The sequence below is a fragment of the Haliotis rubra genome, unplaced genomic scaffold, assembly GCF_003918875.1.
Source record: "Haliotis rubra isolate DU_JTF1 unplaced genomic scaffold, ASM391887v1 Scf213, whole genome shotgun sequence".
NCBI classification, from domain to species: domain Eukaryota; kingdom Metazoa; phylum Mollusca; class Gastropoda; order Lepetellida; family Haliotidae; genus Haliotis; species Haliotis rubra.
Genome location: NW_025766148.1, coordinates 604,424 through 627,552, shown reverse-complemented (window position 1 = coordinate 627,552; position 23,129 = coordinate 604,424). Strand labels below are relative to the sequence as shown.

At 42.9% G+C, this 23,129-nt stretch overlaps 1 protein-coding gene across 2 annotated transcripts in view; it reads left to right on the top strand.

The window, feature by feature from the left end:
* LOC124276791 overlaps nucleotides 1–21,997 on the top strand; it is a 49,154-nt gene extending 27,157 nt beyond the window's left edge. For both annotated transcript variants that reach the window (XM_046712441.1, XM_046712442.1), the window contains 16 exons: nucleotides 747–890; nucleotides 1,826–1,935; nucleotides 3,055–3,158; nucleotides 3,886–4,016; nucleotides 4,381–4,522; nucleotides 7,496–7,635; nucleotides 9,121–9,264; nucleotides 10,096–10,275; nucleotides 10,823–11,006; nucleotides 14,351–14,460; nucleotides 16,442–16,576; nucleotides 16,671–16,799; nucleotides 17,251–17,424; nucleotides 19,701–19,887; nucleotides 20,509–20,820; nucleotides 21,823–21,997. In XM_046712441.1, coding sequence (XP_046568397.1) covers nucleotides 747–890; nucleotides 1,826–1,935; nucleotides 3,055–3,158; nucleotides 3,886–4,016; nucleotides 4,381–4,522; nucleotides 7,496–7,635; nucleotides 9,121–9,264; nucleotides 10,096–10,275; nucleotides 10,823–11,006; nucleotides 14,351–14,460; nucleotides 16,442–16,576; nucleotides 16,671–16,799; nucleotides 17,251–17,424; nucleotides 19,701–19,887; nucleotides 20,509–20,820; nucleotides 21,823–21,853 — 2,357 coding nt within the window. In that variant the 3' untranslated portion in view covers nucleotides 21,854–21,997. The remainder of the gene's footprint in view (nucleotides 1–746; nucleotides 891–1,825; nucleotides 1,936–3,054; nucleotides 3,159–3,885; nucleotides 4,017–4,380; nucleotides 4,523–7,495; nucleotides 7,636–9,120; nucleotides 9,265–10,095; nucleotides 10,276–10,822; nucleotides 11,007–14,350; nucleotides 14,461–16,441; nucleotides 16,577–16,670; nucleotides 16,800–17,250; nucleotides 17,425–19,700; nucleotides 19,888–20,508; nucleotides 20,821–21,822) is intronic.
* Nucleotides 21,998–23,129: the final 1,132 nt, after the last annotated feature.

Sequence of the window (23,129 nt, the reverse complement as noted above, 5' to 3'; positions counted from 1 at the left end):
TTGTCTGGTCCGATTGTACAAAGACTGCCGCCATGTATCTGAAATATTGCTGAGTGCTGTATTAATCAACAAACCAACTCCTTTTATTATTAACCGCATCCGTTGGGTGACGAATCGCACATCTCCTCAAAGAACGGAAAGTCGAAAGTTCGGACCCGGACAGAGTCATACCAGACAGAGTCATACCAGACAGAGTCATACCAAAGAGCGGTACTTGTTGTTGCACTGCCTGGTGCAAGGCATGAAGGACATTTAAACAACAAACAAGCATCGCTACTAATACCAAGACTCTCCTCTTATATTTACTTCTAATATTTCCGGACCGTGAAGATCCGGGTTAGATTTGATCTTCAGTAACCCATGCTTGTCGTAAGAGGCGACTGACAGGATCGGGTGGTCAGGCTCGCTGACTTGGTTGACCCGTGTTACGTATCCCAGTTGCGTAGATCGATGCTCATTCTGTTGATCACTAGATAATGAGGTCCAGACTCGATTATTTACAGACCGCCACCATATAGCTGGAATATTGCTGAGTGTGGCGTAAAACTAAACTCACTCACTCTTATATTTCCACCGCCATATAGCTGGAATATTGCTGAGTGTGGCGTAAAACTAAACTCACTCACTCTTATATTTCCACCGCCATATAGCTGGAATATTGCTGAGTATGGCGTTAAACAACAAACAAACAATACCGCAATATCCCTACAAGAAAACAATCACCTGAATATCTTCCGCTCCTGCAGGTATGAACGTCCAGAGCGAGCATTTCACCTTTGTCCAAGATGGACCCTCCGAGTTCAACTTCGGCGACACCCTACCGTCATTCACAGAGTCCAGTGACAACAGCCTCAAGCTTGACTACTGCCGATATGAACCAGTTGATTACAGTAAGTTGGGACCAAAGTCTAAAGACACAACTGATCCATTCTTTTCTCCATCCTTCAGTTTTGTGTAACATAGACACAAAATATAAAAAACACTCAAAGCAAATGTAATAAAATCGTTCAGGTCAAAATCAACCTTATAGGAGACAACCTGCAAAGATCCTGTTTAGAATTGGTCTTCAGTAACCCATGCTTGTCGCAACTAACGCCACCGGGTGGTCAGGCTCGCTGACTTGGTTGAGACATGTCATCGCAACCCACTTACGTAGATCGATGCTCATGCTGTTGATCACTGGATTGTATGGTCCAGACTCGATTATTAACAGACTGCCACCATATAGCTGGACTAGAATGCGGCCTAAAACTAAACTCCCTCACTCACTCTAGTATATAGCTGGAATATTGCTGAGTGCGGCTTTAAACTACTAACCAACCAACCAATTATTGAACAGACCTATGAAAATATCTGAACCAAACAAATGTTCGTCAGAAAAAAAGGACAGGAGGCATTGTTGTGTATGAGCGTCTTTCTGTCTGCCTTCTACATGAAAGCTTTTGACTGACAACATCTTGTTACAGTATTTACGGGAACAAATTTTCCCTTCAAAATTTCATTATAATCCAGATCCCTGATAAATATATTTATGGAATGTCATAGGACCGGTGTCTATCTCTGTGTATGTCTGTCTGTCTGTCTGTCTGTCTCTGTGACTGTCTGTCTGTCTCAATGTATGTGACTGTCTCTGTGTATGTGACTGTCTCTGTGACCCTCTTTCTGTCTCTATGTAAGTGACTGTCTGTGTATGTGTCTGTCTGTCGCTGTGGATGTGACTGTCTCTGTGTATGTGTCTGACTGGCGCTGTGGATGTGACTGTCTCAGTGAATGTGTCTGTTTTCAAGCTTTCCTGTGGACATCAACCGAATACCAATTCTTTCAGGCTGTGGAGGTGTTATCGACCTGAGCGAGACCCACGCGGAGGAAGTGTTCACCTCGCCCAGCTACCCAGACGCATACGGCAAAAACAAGGAGTGCAACTGGGTGTTTAAGGTAAACAAAACTTCGCCATGTTCGTTGGATGTGCATTCGATCAAAACCACGGTCATAAAATAAACAGGTATAATTATTCAAACTTGCCTTACTTCAGCAACATGGAGAAGTTATAACAGTACCGTTAAATTAGCAAATTAGTTATAAGGAAGAAAAGCCCAGCCGTAAAGAAAGTTTGTATACAAACCAGACTGCCAAAATACATTGCATGATTCAAAGAATACATATACTACCCATCAAAAGTTTAGACTCACTCACTCACTCACTATATGTTATGCATACATGTGTGGTTACATCGAAGATGAATTCTTCTCTAACTTTGGGGAACCAACTGCAAACTTTATGCAGAGGAATTGCACGAGGATCATGCATTAAATTGCTAAAAAGCGTGTGCAAATATCGTGCATGTGAACAGCTGTGCTGTGGTGTAAAATTTTGTTAAAAATTCACTCAGTTTCATCATTTTTTTAACCAATGACAATAATCTTTTCAACGTTACGATTTTGTTTTACAATACATCAGTAAAACAGTACCTTTAAACAGAATGGAAAATTTTGCAAAATCTAGTGTAGAAGAGTTGACTTAAGTAAGTGGCTACATTTACACTAGTGAGTCTAAACTTTTGATGGGGAGTATATTTACAAGGTTGGTTCGTGTAACAAAAGAAAATAGGTTTCCTGTCAACTTAAACAAATGTCTGTTTTTGCATGTGTAGCTGACTAGAATATCTGGTGTCCATACAAAATCACACCAACCTTACACAGAGAGAGAGAGAGAGAGAGAGCGAGAGAGAGAGAGAGAGACGCAGCGCACGCACATACACACACACACCACCACCACCACCATCCCCATCCCATCCCCACACCCCCAACCCACCCCTCCAGGTGGTCCACCTCCTGTGAACAAATAACAAAATATCATGAGAATAGTAAGAGTGGTCGCCCCTATCCTTAATTCATCTTTTAGGGGAATGGAAATCCAATGGACTAGTTAACTTCCGTATTATTTTGAGGAAATGGAAGTACGATAAATATATATGCATGCGTATCCTTAAATATGTTTTGGGAGTAGAAATTAACCTGCTGCGGGTTTAATAATGATGCCGTCTCTCCCCCTCAGGCTCCCGAGGGATCAAGGGTTCTCCTTGAATGCGATAACATCGACATCGGCTGTGATGCGTCTTTCAAGATCAGCAAGAACATGCTTGGGGAAGGCAACGTGGAGTAAGACTTGTTAGCCAAGTGGTTCATAATAAACAGACATATGCTCAGTACGAACATACATGGACTATTGCCATATACACTACCCTAATCTGAGATTTGAAACCAGGATAGTTAAATCAAAGGGAGATAACTGCAACTTCTCGAATCACGATGCCCCCCTGATCTCTGAATCCACAAACTCGAAAAACAATATTTCGATACATCGTTTGAGTCGATACAGGTTAAGGCTCAGCCAGAATATCTTAATCGCTAACGTGGCATATATAACAGCTCGGTTTGTCTCGAACTACGAATATACCGATGGTTTCTGTAACTTCGAGACAACGGGATTTGTGTTTCGCTGTGGTGAAGGAAGCAGAGTTAAAGATAACATTAGCGTGAATCACGGGATTTAACGTACACCACGTGACTACTGGAGTCGTAGACCTGCTTCTGACACGTCATGGGTGTCGGTTGGGTAACCTAGTGGTTAAAGCGTTCGCTCGTCACAACGAAGACCTGGGTTCGATTCCCCACATGGGTACAATGTGTGAAGCCCATTTATGGTGCCCTCTGCCGTGATATTGCTGGAATATTGCTAAAAGTGGCGTAAAACTATACTCACTCACACTCGCTGACACGTCATGAATCTATCACAAGTATCATGGGTATATTTTCAGAGAAATAATGTTTCTGTATACTATGCCCGTTATACGTTTTATTATTATTAATGATGATTTTTTATCAGCCCAATCTACGCGAATGGAAACCAGATGTCGCCGTTGTTGTCCATCGCCAACAAACTGAGGGTGACCTTCAGTACCGGGATTCAGTCTTGCTCCTTCACCGGGTTCCAGTGTACAGCCAAGCTAGCCTCATGTAAGTATTTCCTCGAGCAATCGAGTCATTTCTTATCCTGAATATACATGTCCGTGAAGAACCAGGTTAAAATTGGTCTTCAGAAACCCATGCTTGTCGTAAGAGACGACTAACGGGATCGGGTGGTCACACTCGCTGATATGGTTGACACATGTCATCGTATCCCAGTTGTGTAGATAGATGCACATGTTGTTGATCACTGGATCGTGTGGTCCAGAGTCGATTACTTACAGACCGCTGCCACATAGCTGAAATATTGATCTTAAACATCTGTGGACTGATTGATTTGGTCACTATTTCTTTCTGACCACAACCTTGTCCATATAGTTAACACTGAAACTATTCTTCTGTTTTGACCATTCAGCCAACCAGTTGCCACACTCTCTGGCGAACAGAGGCGAAGACTATTGCGGACAAATGAGCTATGCTGTTAATGAGGAGGGTTTCTCGCGGTGCTTGCCCTGGTCGGACGTGTTTGAAGCCGATCCCGAGTTTTTTGCGCCACAGTGAGTTGATCGATTTGAGCTACAGTTCAAATACAAACAGCACTGTTCTGGTGATACTCCAACCTCAGTTATAACCGCCAGTTCCTTATCCGTCAGTTCCTTATATCCGTCAGTTCCTTATATCCGTCAGTTCCTTATATCCGTCATATCCTTATAACCGTCAGTTCCCTATATCCGTCAGTTCCTATATCCGTCAGTTCCTTATATCCGTCAGTTCCTTATATCCGTCAGTTCCTTATATCCGTCAGTTCCTTATATCCGTCAGTTCCTTATATCCGTCAGTTCCTTATATCCGTCAGTTCCTTATATCCGTCAGTTCCTTATATCCGTCAGTTCCTTATAACCGTCAGTTCCTTATATCCGTCAGTTCCTTATATCCGTCAGTTCCTTATATCCGTCAGTTCCTTATATCCGTCAGTTCCTTATATCCGTCATATCCTTATAACCGTCAGTTCCTTATATCCGTCAGTTCCTTATATCCGTCATATCCTTATAACCGTCAGTTCCTTATAACCGCCAGTTCCTTATATCCGTCATATCCTTATAACCGTCAGTTCCCTATATCCGTCAGTTCCTTATATCCGTCAGTTCCTTATATCCGTCAGTTCCTTATATCCGTCATATCCTTATTACCGTCAGTTCCTTATATCCGTCAGTTCCTTATATCCGTCAGTTCCTTATTAACCGTCAGTTTCTTTATAACCGTCAGTTCCTTATATCCGTCAGTTCCTTTTAACCGCCAGTTCCTTATATCCGTCAGTTCCTTATATCCGTCAGTTCCTTATATCCGTCAGTTATTTATATCCGTCAGTTCCTTATATCCGTCAGTTCCCTATATCCGTCAGTTCCTTATATCCGTCAGTTCCTTATTAACTGTCAGTTTCTTTATAACCGTCAGTTCCTTATATCCGTCAGTTCCTTTTAACCGCCAGTTCCTTATAACCGTCAGTTCCTTATAACCGTCAGTTCCTTATATCCGTCAGTTCCTTTTAACCGCTAGTTCCTTTTAACCGCCAGTTCCTTATATCCGTCAGTTCCTTATATCCGTCAGTTCCTTATATCCGTCAGTTCCTTATAACCGTCAGTTCCCTATATCCGTCAGTTCCTCTTAACTGCCAGTTCCTTATATCCGTCAGTTCCTTATATCCGTCAGTTCCTTATAACCGTCAGTTCCTTTTAACAGTCAGTACTATATAACCGTCAGCTCCTTATATCCGTCAGTTCCTTATATCCGTCAGCTCCTTCTAACCTTCAGTTCCTTATATCTGTCAGTTCCTTAGTTCCTTATCGTCAGTTCCTTATATCCGTTAGTTCCTTATATCCGTCAGTTCTTTATTATCGTCAGTTCCTTATATCCGTCAATTCCTTATAACTGTCAGTTCCTTATATCCGTCAGTTCCTCATTACCGTCAGTTCCTTATATTCGTCAGTTCCTTACATCCGTCAGTTCCCTATATCCGTCAGTTCCTTATATCCGTCAGTTCCTTATATCCGTCAGTTCCTTATATCCGTCAGTTCCTTATATCCGTCAGTTCCTTATAACCGTCAGTTCTTTATAACCGTCAGTTCCCTATATCCGTCAGTTCCTTATATCCGTCAGTTCCCTATATCCGTCAGTTCCTTGTATCCGTCAGTTCCTTATATCCGTCAGTTCCTTATATCCGTCAGTTCCTTATAACCGTCAGTTCTTTATAACCGTCAGTTCCCTATATCCGTCAGTTCCTTATAACCGTCAGTTCCCTATATCCGACAGTTCCTTATATCCGTCAGTTCCCTATACCCGTCAGTTCCTTATATCCGTCAGTTCCTTATATCCGTCAGTTATTTATATCCGTCAGTTCCTTATATCCGTCAGTTCCCTATATCCGTCAGTTCCTTATATCCGTCAGTTCCCGTATCCGTCAGTTCCTTATATCCTTCAGTTCCTTATATCCGTCAGTTATTTATATCCGTCAGTTCCTTATATCCGTCAGTTCCTTATATCCTTCAGTTCCTTATATCCGTCAGTTCCTTATATCCGTCAGTTCCTTATATCCGTCAGTTCCTTATATCCGTCAGTTCCTTTTAACCGTCAGTTCCTTATATCCGTCAGTTCCTTATAACCGTCAGTTCTTTATAACCGTCAGTTCCTTATATCCGTCAGTTCCTTATATCCGTCAGTTCCCTATATCCGTCAGTTCCTTATATCCGTCAGTTCTTAATATCCGTCAGTTCCTTATAACCGTCAGTTCCTTATAACCGCCAGTTCCTTATATCCGCCAGTTCCTTATAACCGTCCGTTCCTTATATCCGTCAGTTCCTTATATCCGTCAGTTCCCTATATCCGTCAGTTCCTTATATCCGTCAGTTCCTAATATCCGTCAGTTCCCTATATCCGTCAGTTCCTTATTACATTCAGTTCCTTATATCCGTCAGTTCCTTATATCCGTCAGTTCCCCAGTAATCGTCAGTTCCTTATAACCGTCAGTTCTTTATATCCGTCAGTTCCTTATATCCGTCTGTTCCTTATATCCGTCAGTTCCCTATATCCGTCAGTTCCCTATATCCGTCAGTTCCTTATTACATTCAGTTCCTTATATCCGTCAGTTCCTTATATCCGTCAGTTCCTTATAACCGTCAGTTCTTTATATCCCTCAGTTCCTTATAACCGACAGTTCCTTATATCCGTCAGTTCCTTATAACCGCCAGTTCCTTATATCCGTCAGTTCTTTACAACCGACAGTTCCTTATATCTGTCAGTTCTTTATAACCGACAGTTCCTTATATCTGTCAGTTCCTTTTAACCGCCAGTTCCTTATATCCGCCAGTTCCTTATAACCGACAGTTCCTTATATCCGTCAGTTCTTTACAACCGACAGTTCCTTATATCTGTCAGTTCTTTATAACCGACAGTTACTTATATCTGTCAGTTCCTTATAACCGCCAGTTTCATGTATGTACTTCTGTTGACAATACATTTTCTGTTTTACACAGAGCTTCAACACAGAATCACATCTGTGGCTTTGACTCGAACTACTGTCGAAATGTGAGGGGACTCAAACTCATGCCCTACTGTGCCACTTCCGTACACTTGGGAAACGTGACCTTCACCTACTGTGACGTTGGGCAATTCAGTGAGTATTGTTGTTTATCACCTAACATTTAACCTTGTGAATCCGATATTTCTATTCCTTGGCGGGTCTTCCTCGTTCGTATGGAGAGTGAGTGAATTCCGTTTTACTCCGCTTTTAGCAATATTCAAGCAATATCACGTCAGGGTGTATGATGAGAGATAGTGGGTTTGGTTAACGTCATGTGAACAAAAAAGTACGGCCATGAGGTTTACAAACACAACACCAAACCCTTTCCCATCCTCGATAATCTCCAGGGTGTATGTTCCGATAAATCTCCGCCATACCCTGGATGCATCTACGGCTCGGCCTGATTATTACCTCCCTAGGCTGGCTTTTTATCCAATCAGGTGTCTACGCTGGGATGGTGAGCGTACCAATCACAACTCACTTTCACTTCTTAAATTATCTTTCCGATTAAACTTGGCAACACACTTGATGCAGAAGTACTTTGAAAGAGGTAGAAGGAGTTCTTGCATGTTTTTTGGTAAAGTTTCAGACCTGTCCATTTGTCTGTATGATTTCCCCAAAAATTTGCGTCGCAGCTGAGACCGCTGTCTATGTTGACACTGGCAGGCTCTGTTGTAACGGTGGCTTAGCTGATTGGCTACTGTGAGAATGCGGAGCCAGCAAAGGGAGGTAATAAAATTATCGGGCCGAGCCATAGATGCATCCAGCGTACTAGAGGAGATTTATCGGAACATATACCCTGGAGATTATCGAAGTTGGAGACGTTTCTGTCACTGTCGTTTAAACAATTGTACTATGCCATGACCATGTCGTAATATCTATGAAATAGTGATTATACCAGGTGTTCGCGAACAGGAGAGCGTATCCTGCCCCACCAATAACACACTTCTCAAACACACGCAAAGCCAAGACAAGTGTGTACCTCAGAAAAACCTGTCTTACAAATCTAAAAAGGGAATTGCATCAGACAATATTTTGTCACAGATGCATCACATTTGCTTATCCTTACAAATGTGTACCATATAACACTGACCATGATCAGATAGTCGACGTTCCTGAAATCTTTGAAGGGCATTTAGAAGTTGTTTTGTGGCCAATCCGACCAAATATTCCGATACATATGCATTACAGGTCATTCAGACGAGGAGGACATCACGGCCCTTATTCTCGATACGTTCGTAGCCCTAAGAATTCTTAACTTTGATCGTAGCCAATGTGTTAAGCATGGGCTTACGAAGTTCGTAGGGCTACGAATGTTTCGAGAACAGCTAGCCAGGTGACCACAGGGATTCCAACTTCTTGCATAAATTTAAGTTTCACAACATTCTGAGTGTCACGGGGCGTAATGAAGGTGAGGTTGTAGGAAGGTCTAGAGGCAGTGTTTGCCGTCAACCTACAACACCTGCATAAGTCACTCATGTTCAGGAGAGGGGAAACATAATCAGAGGACAATTGGGACCGGGTTTAAAGTTTGTAAAATCGAGAGTTTTTATAAACAATGCCTTTATTTTTCAACAGTCAAACCCTTCAACGTCTTCGACGATTGCGAGACAGCCCTCATCCTCGACCAGACATGTAGCGACCCCGAAACGTGTAGAACGTGCTTCAAGGCGTGCGCTGACGCGGGTCTCATCTCAGACTACCCTACTGCGGAAGCCGCCGGTAGGGACAAGGGGCGATAACTCTCAAATGTACTCACTCTTGTAGTCCCGTGCCAAGGATGTACGCATCCTTTAGCTAGACCTTATTTTGGTTTATTCTGGAATGAATGAATCTCGCCCCTCTTGTCCTACAACCCCAACCCCCCGCCCCCACCAAGGCTATCGCCCCATCTCCATCAATCTCTCTCATCCTTGTATAGAAGTCCAGTCCCGAAATTTGAAGAGCACTATTTCTAAATAGCGTATACTTCGTTTAAAACGAACACGCTTATAACACACTGACCGATACATGGAACTGGGTTCCTTTGTTCCGGTCATTTGTTATATATTGTATTCAAAATGCATGTAAGGAACAACGGATATAACAAATGAAATGAGTTTCCTTTGAGTTCGTCATAACCGTAGTTATGAGTAGCGACATTTTGAGCTTTCGGCCGTGCCAATGTACACTTCTCAGAGGGGTACACAAAGTCCGCAGTCTAGAATACCAGTTGTCCGACTTCCATTTTTGTTTAAGTCTCGGTGGCTGTGCAGGTTTAGCGGCTGACTTTATGTGCTGGCCCTTAGGTGCCTGACTCTGAGGGTGTGAGTTCGAATCCCGGGGTGGGACTCAACCCAAAATGTACTAGAATTTGTACTTTACTAAGAAAGTGTAATCATAAATATAACATATGTTACATTTTGAGATAGTTGAATTCAAGTACATTTCATACTGACCTCGCGTTATATTTTATTGACATTGAAATTAAGTTAAAGGCAACACAACAACTTTGCGGGTCCAACGGAAGAATTTGTAAATTCCAAGTCTAACCGGCGTATTTTCCCTTCCCAGCACCAGACGTGTCATGCGGTGACCCAACGTTGCCAGCAGGGACGACCAACCTCAATGTCAACCCCGCCGGTTATAATGTTGGAGAAAGCATCACCGTCAAATGCAACTCCGGTGACAACGCCGTGCAGTTCGTGTGCTTGTCGAATGGACAATGGTCAACCCAGGATAATTTCTGTTCAGGTATGTATGGTCACTGTCCTGCATGTTTCAGTGCGAGTGAGTGAGTGATTTGGCCTTTACGCCGCTTTTAGTAATATCTCGGCAGAGGACACCAGAGGGGGGCTCGCAAATGGTGTCTCTGATGTCCCCAATATTGCAGCTACATTGTTGAAAATAACAGTCACGAGGCTGTCGAATAGAGTGAGTGAATTAAAATTTCGTGTCAGCGTACATCGTTACCTCCTGAACAAAACCAGTGAAGATCCGGTCTTCAGCAACCCATACTTGTCGTAAAAGGCGACTAACGGGATCCTGTGGTCCTCGCTGACGAGGTTGATTCATTGGATTCCATTCGATGCTCATGATGTTGATCACTGGATTGTATGGTGCAGACTCGAATATCTACAGACCGCCGCCACATTGCTGGAGTATTGGAGTGCGGCGTTAAATAACAAACCAGCTAAATAAATCATGTATTTTTCGCCAGAGTATTTTCTCGTCAGAATCGGGACTAATTGTTCTTTAGCCTTGACCAACCAATCCTGAACATGTGTTCTGTTTTTGAAAGGCTGCCCAGCTGGTTTCATTGAGCGGAGCGGCAACTGCTACAAGTTCCCAGCAGGAACGTTCAAAGGCCGCGCTGCAAGGGATGAGTGCGCTAAAGACGAGAACGCAAACAGTGTTCTTGTGTATCCCGAGAGCGAGGACGAACTCAATAACATTATTGTCGACTTGAGAGACAATGTTCTGGGGTAAGACATTCATCAACGATCAGTTGATATCCGTTTATCTGTTATTAGTTGATTTCTACATCTGTTCAACAGTCATTAGTTGATCGGGGAGTGTTCGTTAATCGCGCATTTCCTATAACCACTTAGTAACAGTTTGATATCCGTAGATTCCGGTTTGTTGCTTAGTTCGTGACTCTAATATATGTTTGTCACTCTGATATCTATTCGTGACTCCAATATCTGTTTCTGACTCCGATATCTGTTTGTGACTTTAATATCTGTTTGTCACTCCGATATCTGTTCGTCACTCCGATATCTGTTCGTGACTCCAATATCTTTTGTCACTCTGATATCTATTTGTCACTCCGATATCTGTTCGTGACTCCAATATATTTTGTCACTCTAATATCTATTTGTCACTCCGATATCATTTTGTCACTCTGATATCTATTTGTCACTCCGATATCTGTTCGTGACTCCAATATCTTTTGTCACTCCAATATTCGTTTTGTCACTCCGATATTTAATGGTGACTCCAATATCTTTTTGTCACTCTGATATCTGTTTGTGACTTTAATATCTGTTTGTCACTCCGATATCTGTTCGTCACTCCGATATCTGTTCGTGACTCCAATATCTTTTGTCACTCTGATATCTATTTGTCACTCCGATATCTGTTCGTGACTCCAATATATTTTGTCACTCTAATATCTATTTGTCACTCCGATATCATTTTGTCACTCTGATATCTATTTGTCACTCCGATATCTGTTCGTGACTCCAATATCTTTTGTCACTCCAATATTCGTTTTGTCACTCCGATATTTAATGGTGACTCCAATATCTTTTTGTCACTCTGATATCTGTTTGTCACTCTAATATCTGTTTGTCACTCCAATATCTTTTTGTCGCTCTGATATCTGTTTGTCACTCCGATATCTGTTCATCACTCACTCCGATATCTGTTCGTCACTCTGATATCAGTTTGTCACTCCGATATCTGTTAGTCACTCTGATATCTATTTGTCACCCTGATATATTTTTGTCACTCTGATATCTGTTTGTCACTGATATCTGTTTGTCACTCCGATATGTGTTCGTCACTCTGATATCTGTTTGTCACTCAAATATCTGTTTGTCACTCCAATATCCGTTCGTCACTCAAATATCTGTTTGTCACTCCAATATCCGTTCGTCACTCTGATATCTGTTTGTCACTCCGATATCTGTTTGTCACTTAGCCGTTGGTTAGTAAGATGTGCGTGGGTGACTTAGATATCCGCTTTATCACATAGATACCTGCTGGTTACTTAGATACCCGTTGGTCAGTAACATATCCGTTCGTTACTTACTAGGTATCCGTTTTTTCACTTAGATAGCTGTTGGTTAATTAGATATCCATGACAGCGAGGATCCAGATTAGAATGGGTCTTTAGCAACCCATTCTTGTCTTCAGTGACGAGTAAAAGGATCGGGTTGTCTGGCTCGCTGACTTGGTTGCCACATGTCATAGTATCCCAACTGCGTAGATCGATGCCCATGATGTCTATCACTGGATTGTCTGGTCCAGACCGCCAATGTATATATGGAATGCTGTTGAGGGTATGGTTATACAACATACAAAATATCCGTTGATCACTTATATATCTATCGGTCATCCGATGACAAATACGATATTAGTGGTCCTCGAATATATCTGTTGTTCATATATACTACCGTCCAAAAGAAAGTATACCAAATATTTTTGCCATTTAAGATCTTAATTTTGAACCTAGATCCAGGAAAGTTTACAAAAACATGTGACAAGGTAATGGCAACTTATGTGTAATGACAAATTTCTCGTCTCGCGAACTGTCTTGCTCAAACGCTCATTTTCTGAAAAAGTAACATGCACGTGCCTTCACAAAAGGCACGTGCATAAAAACCGTATTAAAGCAGCTCATGACACAAGGCATTGTCACAGAATAAAAAAGCACACAAGAAAAATGCCTCGCCTGACCGCAGTACACAGAGAGAGAGCCGTAGGAATGGCCAAACAAGGAGGGTCACATGCCCTCATCGCGAGAACCTTGTATTGGCTGCACCCTGGTATGCATCACCAGGTTGTTTCAGCGTCTCCGCCAGACAGGGCAGACAGTAGACAGGCCGAGAAGTGGGAGACCGCGGGTGACCACGCCCCAGAAGGACCGCTACATCCGGGTAATCCACCCCAGGAACCGCTTCATCCAGGCAGCAGCAACGGCAACAACGGCACTCGGACATCGTATCTGTCGACAGACAGTATCACGACGACTGCGTGAACATGGTATTCGAGCACGACGTCCATACCGTGGGGTGGTACTGACACAACAACACCGGCGTAACAGGCTCCAGTGGGCAAGACAACCTATGATTTTGGCAAGTCCGAGATTGGTCACGTGTCCTCTTTTCGGATGAGAGCAGGTTTTGCGTATTCACAACTGATGGCCATCAACGTGTCTACAGACGTATTAGAGAACGTTTAGCTCCTAACCCCAGTCAACGTGCGACAGCTGGAACAGTGCCAGAATGACACCTGGCAACAGATTCCACGCAACGTCATTAGACGCTTGACGTCATCCATGCGCGGGCGTATTGTTGCTTGTGTCAATGCTCAAGGACATACTCGCTACTTAGGTGGTACATGGCTCTAAATTGTGTACCTGGCATTTTGACAAACTTTCTGTTTGTTCAGTTTTCTTGTTATGATCCATTTTTAGAACCCACCAACACCAACACCCCCACCCACACACCCCCACCCCACCTACCCCATGTGTTTGTTTCATTTTCATTTCTTTATCATTGTTATTTCTGACGTGTGTTCATGTTTAAATAATGCAAGAACGAATACTCTAATGAAATATAAACATATATTGTTGACATCGTGTTTGTTGTCGTTTAATTGGCTTTCGAAATTAGTGGTATACTTTCTTTTGGACGGTAGTTTAGATATCGGTATACTGATACAGACCGATGTATGATATTCCCCAACTAAATCAACACACAATCTTCATCGACCAGACCTTCCGCTCCGCCATTATCCGTGAATGCAGCTTCACTCGCAAGTGCTCAAAATGTAACGTAATTATGCTTGTCGAACGAAGCGATCTAAAAATCGGCTGGTTGTTTGGTAGTGAGGGAATAGGGTTTTACGCTTCTTTTAGCAATATTCCAGCAATATCACGGCTGTGAAGACAAGAAATGCGATTTTTGCCGATATGTATTATCCGCGAAATGTTGAACTTAAAGCAACTATATTACCACGTACCAACCCGAATTGCCTTCTGTTGTTTCATTTTTCAGTATTAATTTAAAGTTAAGCACTATTATATCTGTTGCATTCACAGACTTAGCAGTGCTAAAGTTTGGTTTGGGATGACCCCTAGCGGATCAGGATGGGTCAGTGACTTCGATGGATCATCTGTAGTGGGCACATACCTGTGGAAAAACGGAAATGGTAAGAAATAATATCAATGCATGTATATTTCTCCACAGAAGACAAACAGCCAGGGACCATGTATACAATGCCGTCCGGTAATTCCGCGCACACAAGCACATCGATCGCAACACGGCAACTAACGTCTCTTATTCTTTTGGTGTGCGTGACTAAACATGCTTGTATTCATCATACTTACCTAGAAATATAAGTTTTATTGACGACTATAAGATTCTAACGTTGCATTATGCGGTTGACCTTACCGGCGTTCTGACGACATCGCTTGCTGTCCGGTAATTCTGCCCAGCAACTGATGCGCATAACATCCAGCTGGAGATCCAAAGTATGGAAGCGTATTTGGACCAGATTATTTTCAAAAATCACTTCATCAATGTAAGGAAGAGTGTTTCATATTAAATCCAATTATGAATAATGAAGAAAAAGGTTTAAAAGTCTGAAGAAAACGAATTTTCATAAAACTGTCAATTTATCTGCCAATTACTGTTATTTACTTACCTTTAGTGATTAAAAGCCAGTTCATTGTAGAAATGTCCCGATTTCAAGCGTAAACGTGGTAGCAGACGATGTTTACCTTCGATACGGAAGTACGCAATTGCAGCTGCCTGCGCGGAATTACCGGACTCGCTTGTATAGCTATACTAAGTCACAGCAAGGTACATGCAGGTATCGTGTTGCGCATATTCACGGCAAACCGCGTCGAAACATATACTCAACAAAACAATTAAGGACCACCCCCCATTTTCAATATTAAAGTATTTAATAGTTCATAGTATGATCTATATAATACTTAAATATTGGGGTGGTCCTTAACCTTATTTGTTGAGTATATTTCAGAGCAGGAAAAATAGATGCCGACATATGTTCAAAGCGATTATTTTTTTGTAGAAAACTAGTCTGTCATACAGACCCTACAGCCTAAAAGTCTGGAATATGTTGTAAGTCTAGATATAAATCTAATTTAGAAACCATTTCTTCTGTAAAATTATGTTCATTTCAGTAAGGAGATGCGTTTTGCGGGGGTATTAAAAAGCACTCCGTCCGTCCGTCCACATTAGTCTTTTCCGGAGCATAACTCCAAAACCGTTTAATATTTCTTCACCAAACTTGACACATAGATAGATCTGGTGGTTTACTGGTGCCCTTTTGATAGTTTTGGATTTCTGAATAAAATATTTTTTGCGTTTGCATGGCAACAAGTTTGACTTAGACTGAAATTGGTGGTAGTGCTCTTTACTTAAAAACTGTTCACTGTTTCATCACCAAATGTCATACATAGGTAGGTCTAGTGGTGAACTGATGCCATATTCATGAAGGGTATTTTGCCATTGCGGGGGATATTGATGACTTTGTCTTCTTGTTTGCTAAATATTTTGCAATACTTGGGACAGAACGTCTTGACTGAGAGAGAGTTGGGTGGGGATAATGTAACCTTAGTGAGTAATAAGTAAAACTGTTTCAGCAAATATATCTTCTTCTTGTGATACTGTGAAAATCGTATCGTGTATCGTATCTCAATGAACTATCCACCGATATCGTGTATTGTCATTCTTATCTATTCATTAGTGTAAACGTTATACCTCTTCGAGAACATGTATGTCATCCGTGCTTGTTGTATAATGTAGGTCAAATGGCCAAAGGCTGTACATGTTATACTCAGTCCGTATAATCACGCACTACAGAGTCAACTCCGGGTGTAACGAACTCAAAGAGAACAATTGTAGTTCGTCATAACCGTGTTCCGTTGAACGCATTTTCAAATTATTAGGAAGGAAAATCAGGTGTTGCAGGTGGCAGGTGTTAACCCACGTGTGGTGCGGACCTAGAAACATACAAACATAACCCGGGATTCGAACCCGAGAACATCAGGTTGTGGCACGTCCAATTGAGCTACCTCAATACTGTCGAAAGTTCCTCAACAAACCCGTATTTACCGTTGTTCCTTGAAAGAAATCATGGTATTTGTCTTTCCACGTGTCTTCAGCTAACGGTATCTCTGGAAACCCCGCGACCAACATGGCATGGCTGTTGCCAGGTCACCACAGATATGCCAACAAGCTGGCGAAGACGAACCTCAACAAACACGCTGCGTATGCTTTGTGCAAGCTACCAATGGCAGGTGAGACCGTTTACTTAATTTAATAAGACAATTCTTGTATTTTCGGATTGATGTCATGTCCCTGTACTGATCCGAATGTAATGTTTTGATTCAGGAGGGTCTGGGTCATGTAGTGACAAGAAGGGCGACTGTGCGACAATTCTCAGCGGCAATCCTAACCTGGGTTACAGCGCAAGTTTTGCCAAGGAATTCTGCGAAAAGACTTCCGGGAACTGTGCACCAGGTGGGTGTTGTCATGGTGATTGTGTTATGTGTGATAGTGAGTGAGTGAGTTTAGTTTTACGCTGCACTCGGCAATATTCCAGCTATTCCAGACATCAGGGGCATCGACCTCCAAACTAGAATACGACGACATGCATAAATAAGTCAAGGAGTCTGACCACCCGATCCCGTTAGTCGCCTCTTAGGACAAGCATGGGTTGCTGAAGACCAAATCTAACCCAGTAGCAATAGTCGTAGTAGTAGTAGTAGTAGTAGTAGTAGTAGTAGGAGGAGGAGGAAGAAGAAGAGGAGCAGGTGGAGTAACTGGGCCGCAATATTACAGGAGCAACGAGAACATGATTTAGAAACTACGATATATAATTTTTATCCTCGTCCTCCAAAGGTACAATGAATTTGTTTTGATGTCATTAAGGATGTTAAGTATGTGTAATCACTGTTTCTCAACCTCCAAGGAACGTGCACCGTCCCCACTCCCCCTGCTGGGGTTTTGGCGGACGCCACCAGCGTGGAAACCGGCAAGGTCGTCAATTACGAATGCGATTCCGGGTATGTCTACCAGAGCGGAAATAGAATCCGTGCCTGCCAACAAGATGGGACTCTTACCGGAACTGACATCATATGCGAAGGTGAGACTTTCCCATAGACATTCGTCACCACTCGGCTCTTTCCGTAACCTGACGCGTCCCCCGATCTGTGGAGGTTTTTGGCGAAAGAACGACAAGCCATCAGAAGGAGTGCGTGACCTGAAATATTTTTGTCAATAGATTTTTCAGGATTATGGTTTTTTTATAAACCAAAGGTTTTTTTATTGTAATCACGCATACTGTATATCATCTTCATTCCGATATATTTTAAATATATTTATGATATGTGAAATCCCTTGAGTTGATAAATCTTTGAGCTATGCCAGTTTTAGCAAAGAAGGAACCCAGTCTCAAAAATGGTCACGACAGAAGCACGAGTCATGACATGGCATGTAGCTTGACCCGGCAAGTTATCCGTATTTCCCCAAAAGTTTCGCTGCTTCACCTACGGGCGGAAACCAAGTAGGTTAAACCAATACCTCACTGGTCCAAAAAGCATGTCCCAGAAAAAAACGCATCAAATGAAAATTTATAATTTTTATCGAGGAACAAATATCCACATTTAAACTGAAAAGAGCCCCTCTTGACTTGCTTGATGTGAGCTTATGCATTGTAGAAAGGACTGGATGGAAGGTAATATATTGTGGTTCAGGGACCTGGGGTCAAACAAGCTTGTCCACTCATCAGCGGGTTTTACGCCGCTTTTAGCATTATTCTAGCAATATCACGGCGGGGGACAGCGACAATGGGATTCACATATTGTATCAATGTGGGGAATCGAACCCGGGCCTTCGGCGTGACAAGCGAACGCTTAACCTCTAGGCTACCCCACCGGCCCCACGCATCAGAGGCGTCTTCAAGAACATGCTGTAGTGTACAAACGGCGTGCTGTGTCATGTCACGTGATACCTGTGCGATGTTGATCACCGCCAGTCTGATTGACAGGTCCGCGCTTCAAAAACCTTACTGAATGGCGGACGTGTGAATGTGTAGGATTTGGCGCAAAAGTTATCGTCTCTTTGAGGACCATATCCAACATAGTCCCATTCAGTCCCACACGAAAGCTTGTTTCTGTATGATCATGTGCATTCAAAGTTAAAATAGAATGTACACATCGTTCTGTCTCTGTTTGTCTCTGCGTTTCTCGAGCGAGGAAAGAGTTCCTTCTGTTCCCCCAACCCTAAACCTAACTCTAAACCTAACCCTAACCCTCAACCTAATCCTAAACCTAACCCTAACTTAAATTTTGGACTTTTAATCATTTTGTGAGTTCTCTAGTAATTGTTGTGTTAAGTTTTGTTATAAATATTATTTGGGATGGGGGAACGGGAGGAACTCTTACCTGAGCTTTAGTTGAAAGGTATTGGAGGGTGAACTTTAGTTAAAAATTGTTTGAGGTGAACTTTAGGTGAATACTACAGAAGGTGAACTTAGGTGAATACTATTGGAGGTGAACTTTAGGTGAATACAATTGGAGGTGAACTTTAGGTAATGGAGGCGAACTTTAGGTGAATACCATTGGAGGTGAACTTTAGGTGAATGCTATTGGAGGCGAACTTTAGGTGAATACTATGGGAGGCGAACTTTAAGTGAATACTATTGGAGGCGAACTTTAGGTGAATACTATGGGAGGCGAACTTTAAGTGAATACTATTGGAGGCGAACTTTAGGTGAATACAATTGGAGGTGAACCTTAGGTAATGGAAACAAACTTCACCATTGAAGGTGAACTTTAGGTGAATACTATTGGAGGCGAACTTAAGGTGAATACCATTGGAGGTGAACTTTAGGTAATGGAGGCGAACTTTAGGTGAATACCATTGGAGGCGAACTTTAGGTGAATACTATTGGAGGCGAACTTTAGGTGAATACCATTGGAGGTGAACTTTAGGTGAATACTAATGGAGGCGAACTTTAGGTGAATACTATTGGAGGTGAACTTTAGGTGAATACTATTGGAGGCGAACTTTAGGTGAATGCCATTGGAGGCGAACTTTAGGTGAAACCTATTGGAGGCGAACTTTAGGTGAATGCCATTGGAGGCGAACTTTAGGTAATGGAGGCAAACTTTAGGTGAATACCATTGAAGGTGAACTTTAGGTGAAACCTATTGGAGAATATTCCAGTTTCTAAAGACTTGTCAGAGGGGTACACAAAGTAATGAACAAGATTACCAGTTGGTTGACTTCCATGCGACTATGAGCATGTGGGTTCGAAGCCCGGATGCCACTCAACCAAACAAAAGTACTAGAATCTGTACTTCACTGAGAACGTGCCATCCCAAACTATAACACATTTGACACGTATATTTTGGCTAGATGGCGCCACAGCTCCAAGGCAGATGAACTACTACGAGCTAACAGACAGCCGCCAAGCTACGGGAGAAAATCAAATATTGGCTGGACCTTCACCATACTTGAGTGTACCCGTGGATTCGTCAGTGAAAGCATGCCGAGCTTATTGCAGAAACGACGGCGCATTGAACATCCAGTTCTGGAGTTCAACGTGAGTATATTGCTTGGGTACTTGGGAATCTATTTTTAGCAGATCACAATGTTGGAATGTTCCTTTCGTTCACCGCAATATCATTCTAAATGGGGGCGGTGGGGTAGCCTAGTGGTTAAAGCGTTGGCTCGTCACGCCGAAGACCCGGGTTCGATTCCCCACATGGGCACAATGTGTTAAGCCCATTTCTAGAGTCCCCCGCCGTGATATTGCTGGAATATTGCTAAAAGCGGCGTAAAACTAAACTCAGTCAGTCAGTCAGTCAGTCATTCTAAATGGTAATGTCCTGAATGTGCTCATTGTTCTTCTATTGGGTCTATGATAAAGTGAGTGAGTGAGGTTAGTTTTACGCCGCACTCAGCAATATTCCAGCTATATGGCGGTGGTCTGTAAATAATCGGGTCTGGACCAGACAATCCAGTGATCAACAGCATGAGCATCGAGGGTCTATGATAAAAAGTGGGACTTACAGTTGTCTTAAATGGGTCGAAACGACATATGAAGAAAGATATGCACAGGTTTCAGGGCGCGACTTGAAATAATATTGATGAGACTGACAAAGAGCCCGAGATCGAGTAACCCCCCTAGTGTATTTACCCCCCTTGATATATGTTGTGATAGCGGAAGTCCAAATGAATTTACCCTGAGGGCGACGGAACAAGTCGAGTGCTTGGCGGGACGGGCAATGACGTGGACGTTCGACACGCCCCTGAGCGCCAAGGCCGGGGACTTCGTTGGCGTACAAGACAAAATTGGCAACCTTGTGTCTATGCACCCGTGCACAGGAACGACGAAGTTGTTGACTGTCAACAACGTCATGAGAAGCAAGTCGACATCGGACGACCCTGCCGTCGGCGATACCGTGACCTTCGGCGGAGCGACATGCGTCACGCTTCGTATTGACTGCTTCTATGTTCCTGATGCCCACACGGGGTGAGTTAGTGAGGGAGTTTAGTTTAACACTATTTCAGTTCTGTCTCGTTGCGTCTGCTTGGTGTGAGTGGGTGAGTGAATAAGGTTTTACGCCGTTTTCACCAATGTTCAAGCCAAATAACGGCGGCGGACATCAGAAATGGGTTACACTCCGATGTTTGGGAATCGAACCCGAGTCTTCGGTGAGACTAGCGAACACTTTAACCACTCATATTGCTCTTAAGGATCCTTGAAGTTGGGTGTCCTCTGCACCCCTAGTTTTGTAGAGCAAGGTAGACCCCCGATGTTGCCTCGTCCCGAATCACGTCTGTGGGATATGTGGCTTTTGTGAAAACAAACCTTGATTATACAAAATCAAGTCTGACCAACTATATTCATCAGGAAGATAAATATTTGACAGGCGAGAAATGTGTTGTGATGAAAGAGTTCACTGAATGTTTGTTAGTTTTCATATCCTTCACACATCATGTAACACGTGCTCCAGTGTCTATTGCTTTCGAGAACAAAGTGTTTTGGTTCATATAAATTATGTACAAACTTTGGTATCGATTCACATTTAATTACTACTATCAAAGGGCTAGGTTGTTTAATGCGATAGACACGTGAACTATTAAATCCTTTTCCAGTATCAACAGTGTGCGAAATTTACGCTGGTCCTGTGGTCCATGGCTAGTAAAAAATCATCAGGACCACTAAATGATACGTTTGCAGTGGTCCTGGTGGCCAGTGAATTTTGTATTGGTAGTAAATCTATGAATGTTTTTCTGGACCAGTGAAGTACAGACAGGACCACCAATTATTGTCCACTCACTGGTCCTGTGGTCTAGTGGGATATTGTGAAGGTTTCTTTCCCTGACCAATTACACCTAAAAAAGACCGACATAGCCATAGAGATATAGCTGTATCTGCTAATTTTAGTGAATGGTGTTTGTTTTGTTTGCTATTTTTTTCTCTTTGGATTTTTTTTTTTAGATTTCATTATTAAACTTGATTTCATTTCAGGGGCGACGTACCGGTGACGTTCCGCAACTAAGATGGAATTTCCAGCTACGCATTCCTATTTATAACATGCGTGTATATTCATTATATAACACGATCAACCATCAGGGTTGACAGCTGCCGTGTCCACGTCAAATGTAGAACATGCATGATCCCTTAATAAACAATCAGCAATCTATGTGTTGTCACTCACTCACTCACTCACTCACTCTATGTGTTGTTTACTTGTTCTGAAGGTGAGCTTCCAGCAACGACGACTGACTGGAGGATAAACCAGTGTTTGGTTTACTCAACAATCAACAATATTACAGCTATATATCCCTTTGAATATAATCTAGATAGTGAGTGAGTTTTGATAACCGCGCCTTTGTTACACATTATGACACGACCTGTCAGCGTTTGATTGATTGATTGTTGTTTAACGCCGCACTCAGCAATATTCCAGCTATATGGCGGCGCTCTGTAAATAATCGAGTCTGGACCAGACAACCCAGTGATTAACAGCATGATCATCGACCTGCGCAATTGGCAACCGATGACATGTGTCAACCAACTCAGCGAGCCTGACCACCCGATCCCGTTAGTCGCCTCTTACGACAAGCATGGGTTTCTGAAGATCAGTTCTAACCCGGATCTTCACGGGTCATGTCAGTGTAATGGGGAATGAAATCTCAGTGTGAAACAGGACCCGGAAGGTTGCCACTTTGGTGAAACCTTCTGGCATGGGGTATGGTACTGCCAAACTTAGAAGTGAGTTTAGTTTTACGCCGCTTTTAGCCATCTTTGCAGAAATATTACGGCGGGGGTACAACCAAACCTAGAAACCGGGGTTGACTGAAATTGACTAAAGACCACATTGAACTTAATGTTTTGCATTGGCGGACACACGCACGCACGCACGCACGCACACCTCTTCCCCCTTTGGGGGCGGTGGGGTAGCCTAGTGGTTAAAGCTTTGGCTCGTCACGCCGAAGACCCGGTTTCGATTCCCCACATCGGCACAATGTGTGAAGCCTATTTCTGGTGTCCCCCGTCGTGATATTGCTGGAATATTGCTAAAAGCGGCGTAAAACTAAACTCAGTCAGTCAGTCGGTCTTCCCCCTTCGAAAATCCTTGGATCCGAATGGTGCCACGATTCGAACGCTAAATTAATGATTAATTCAAGGGACGCATCTCAGCACATCACATTCCGGTGAGGCGACGGGGCGACTGTTTCCCGCGGAAATGATGGAGTCCCAGTTGTATCCGTACTCCTGGTCGAATATCGTGGCACAACAGGCAAATTTAACAAACACGCACGCACGGCCAT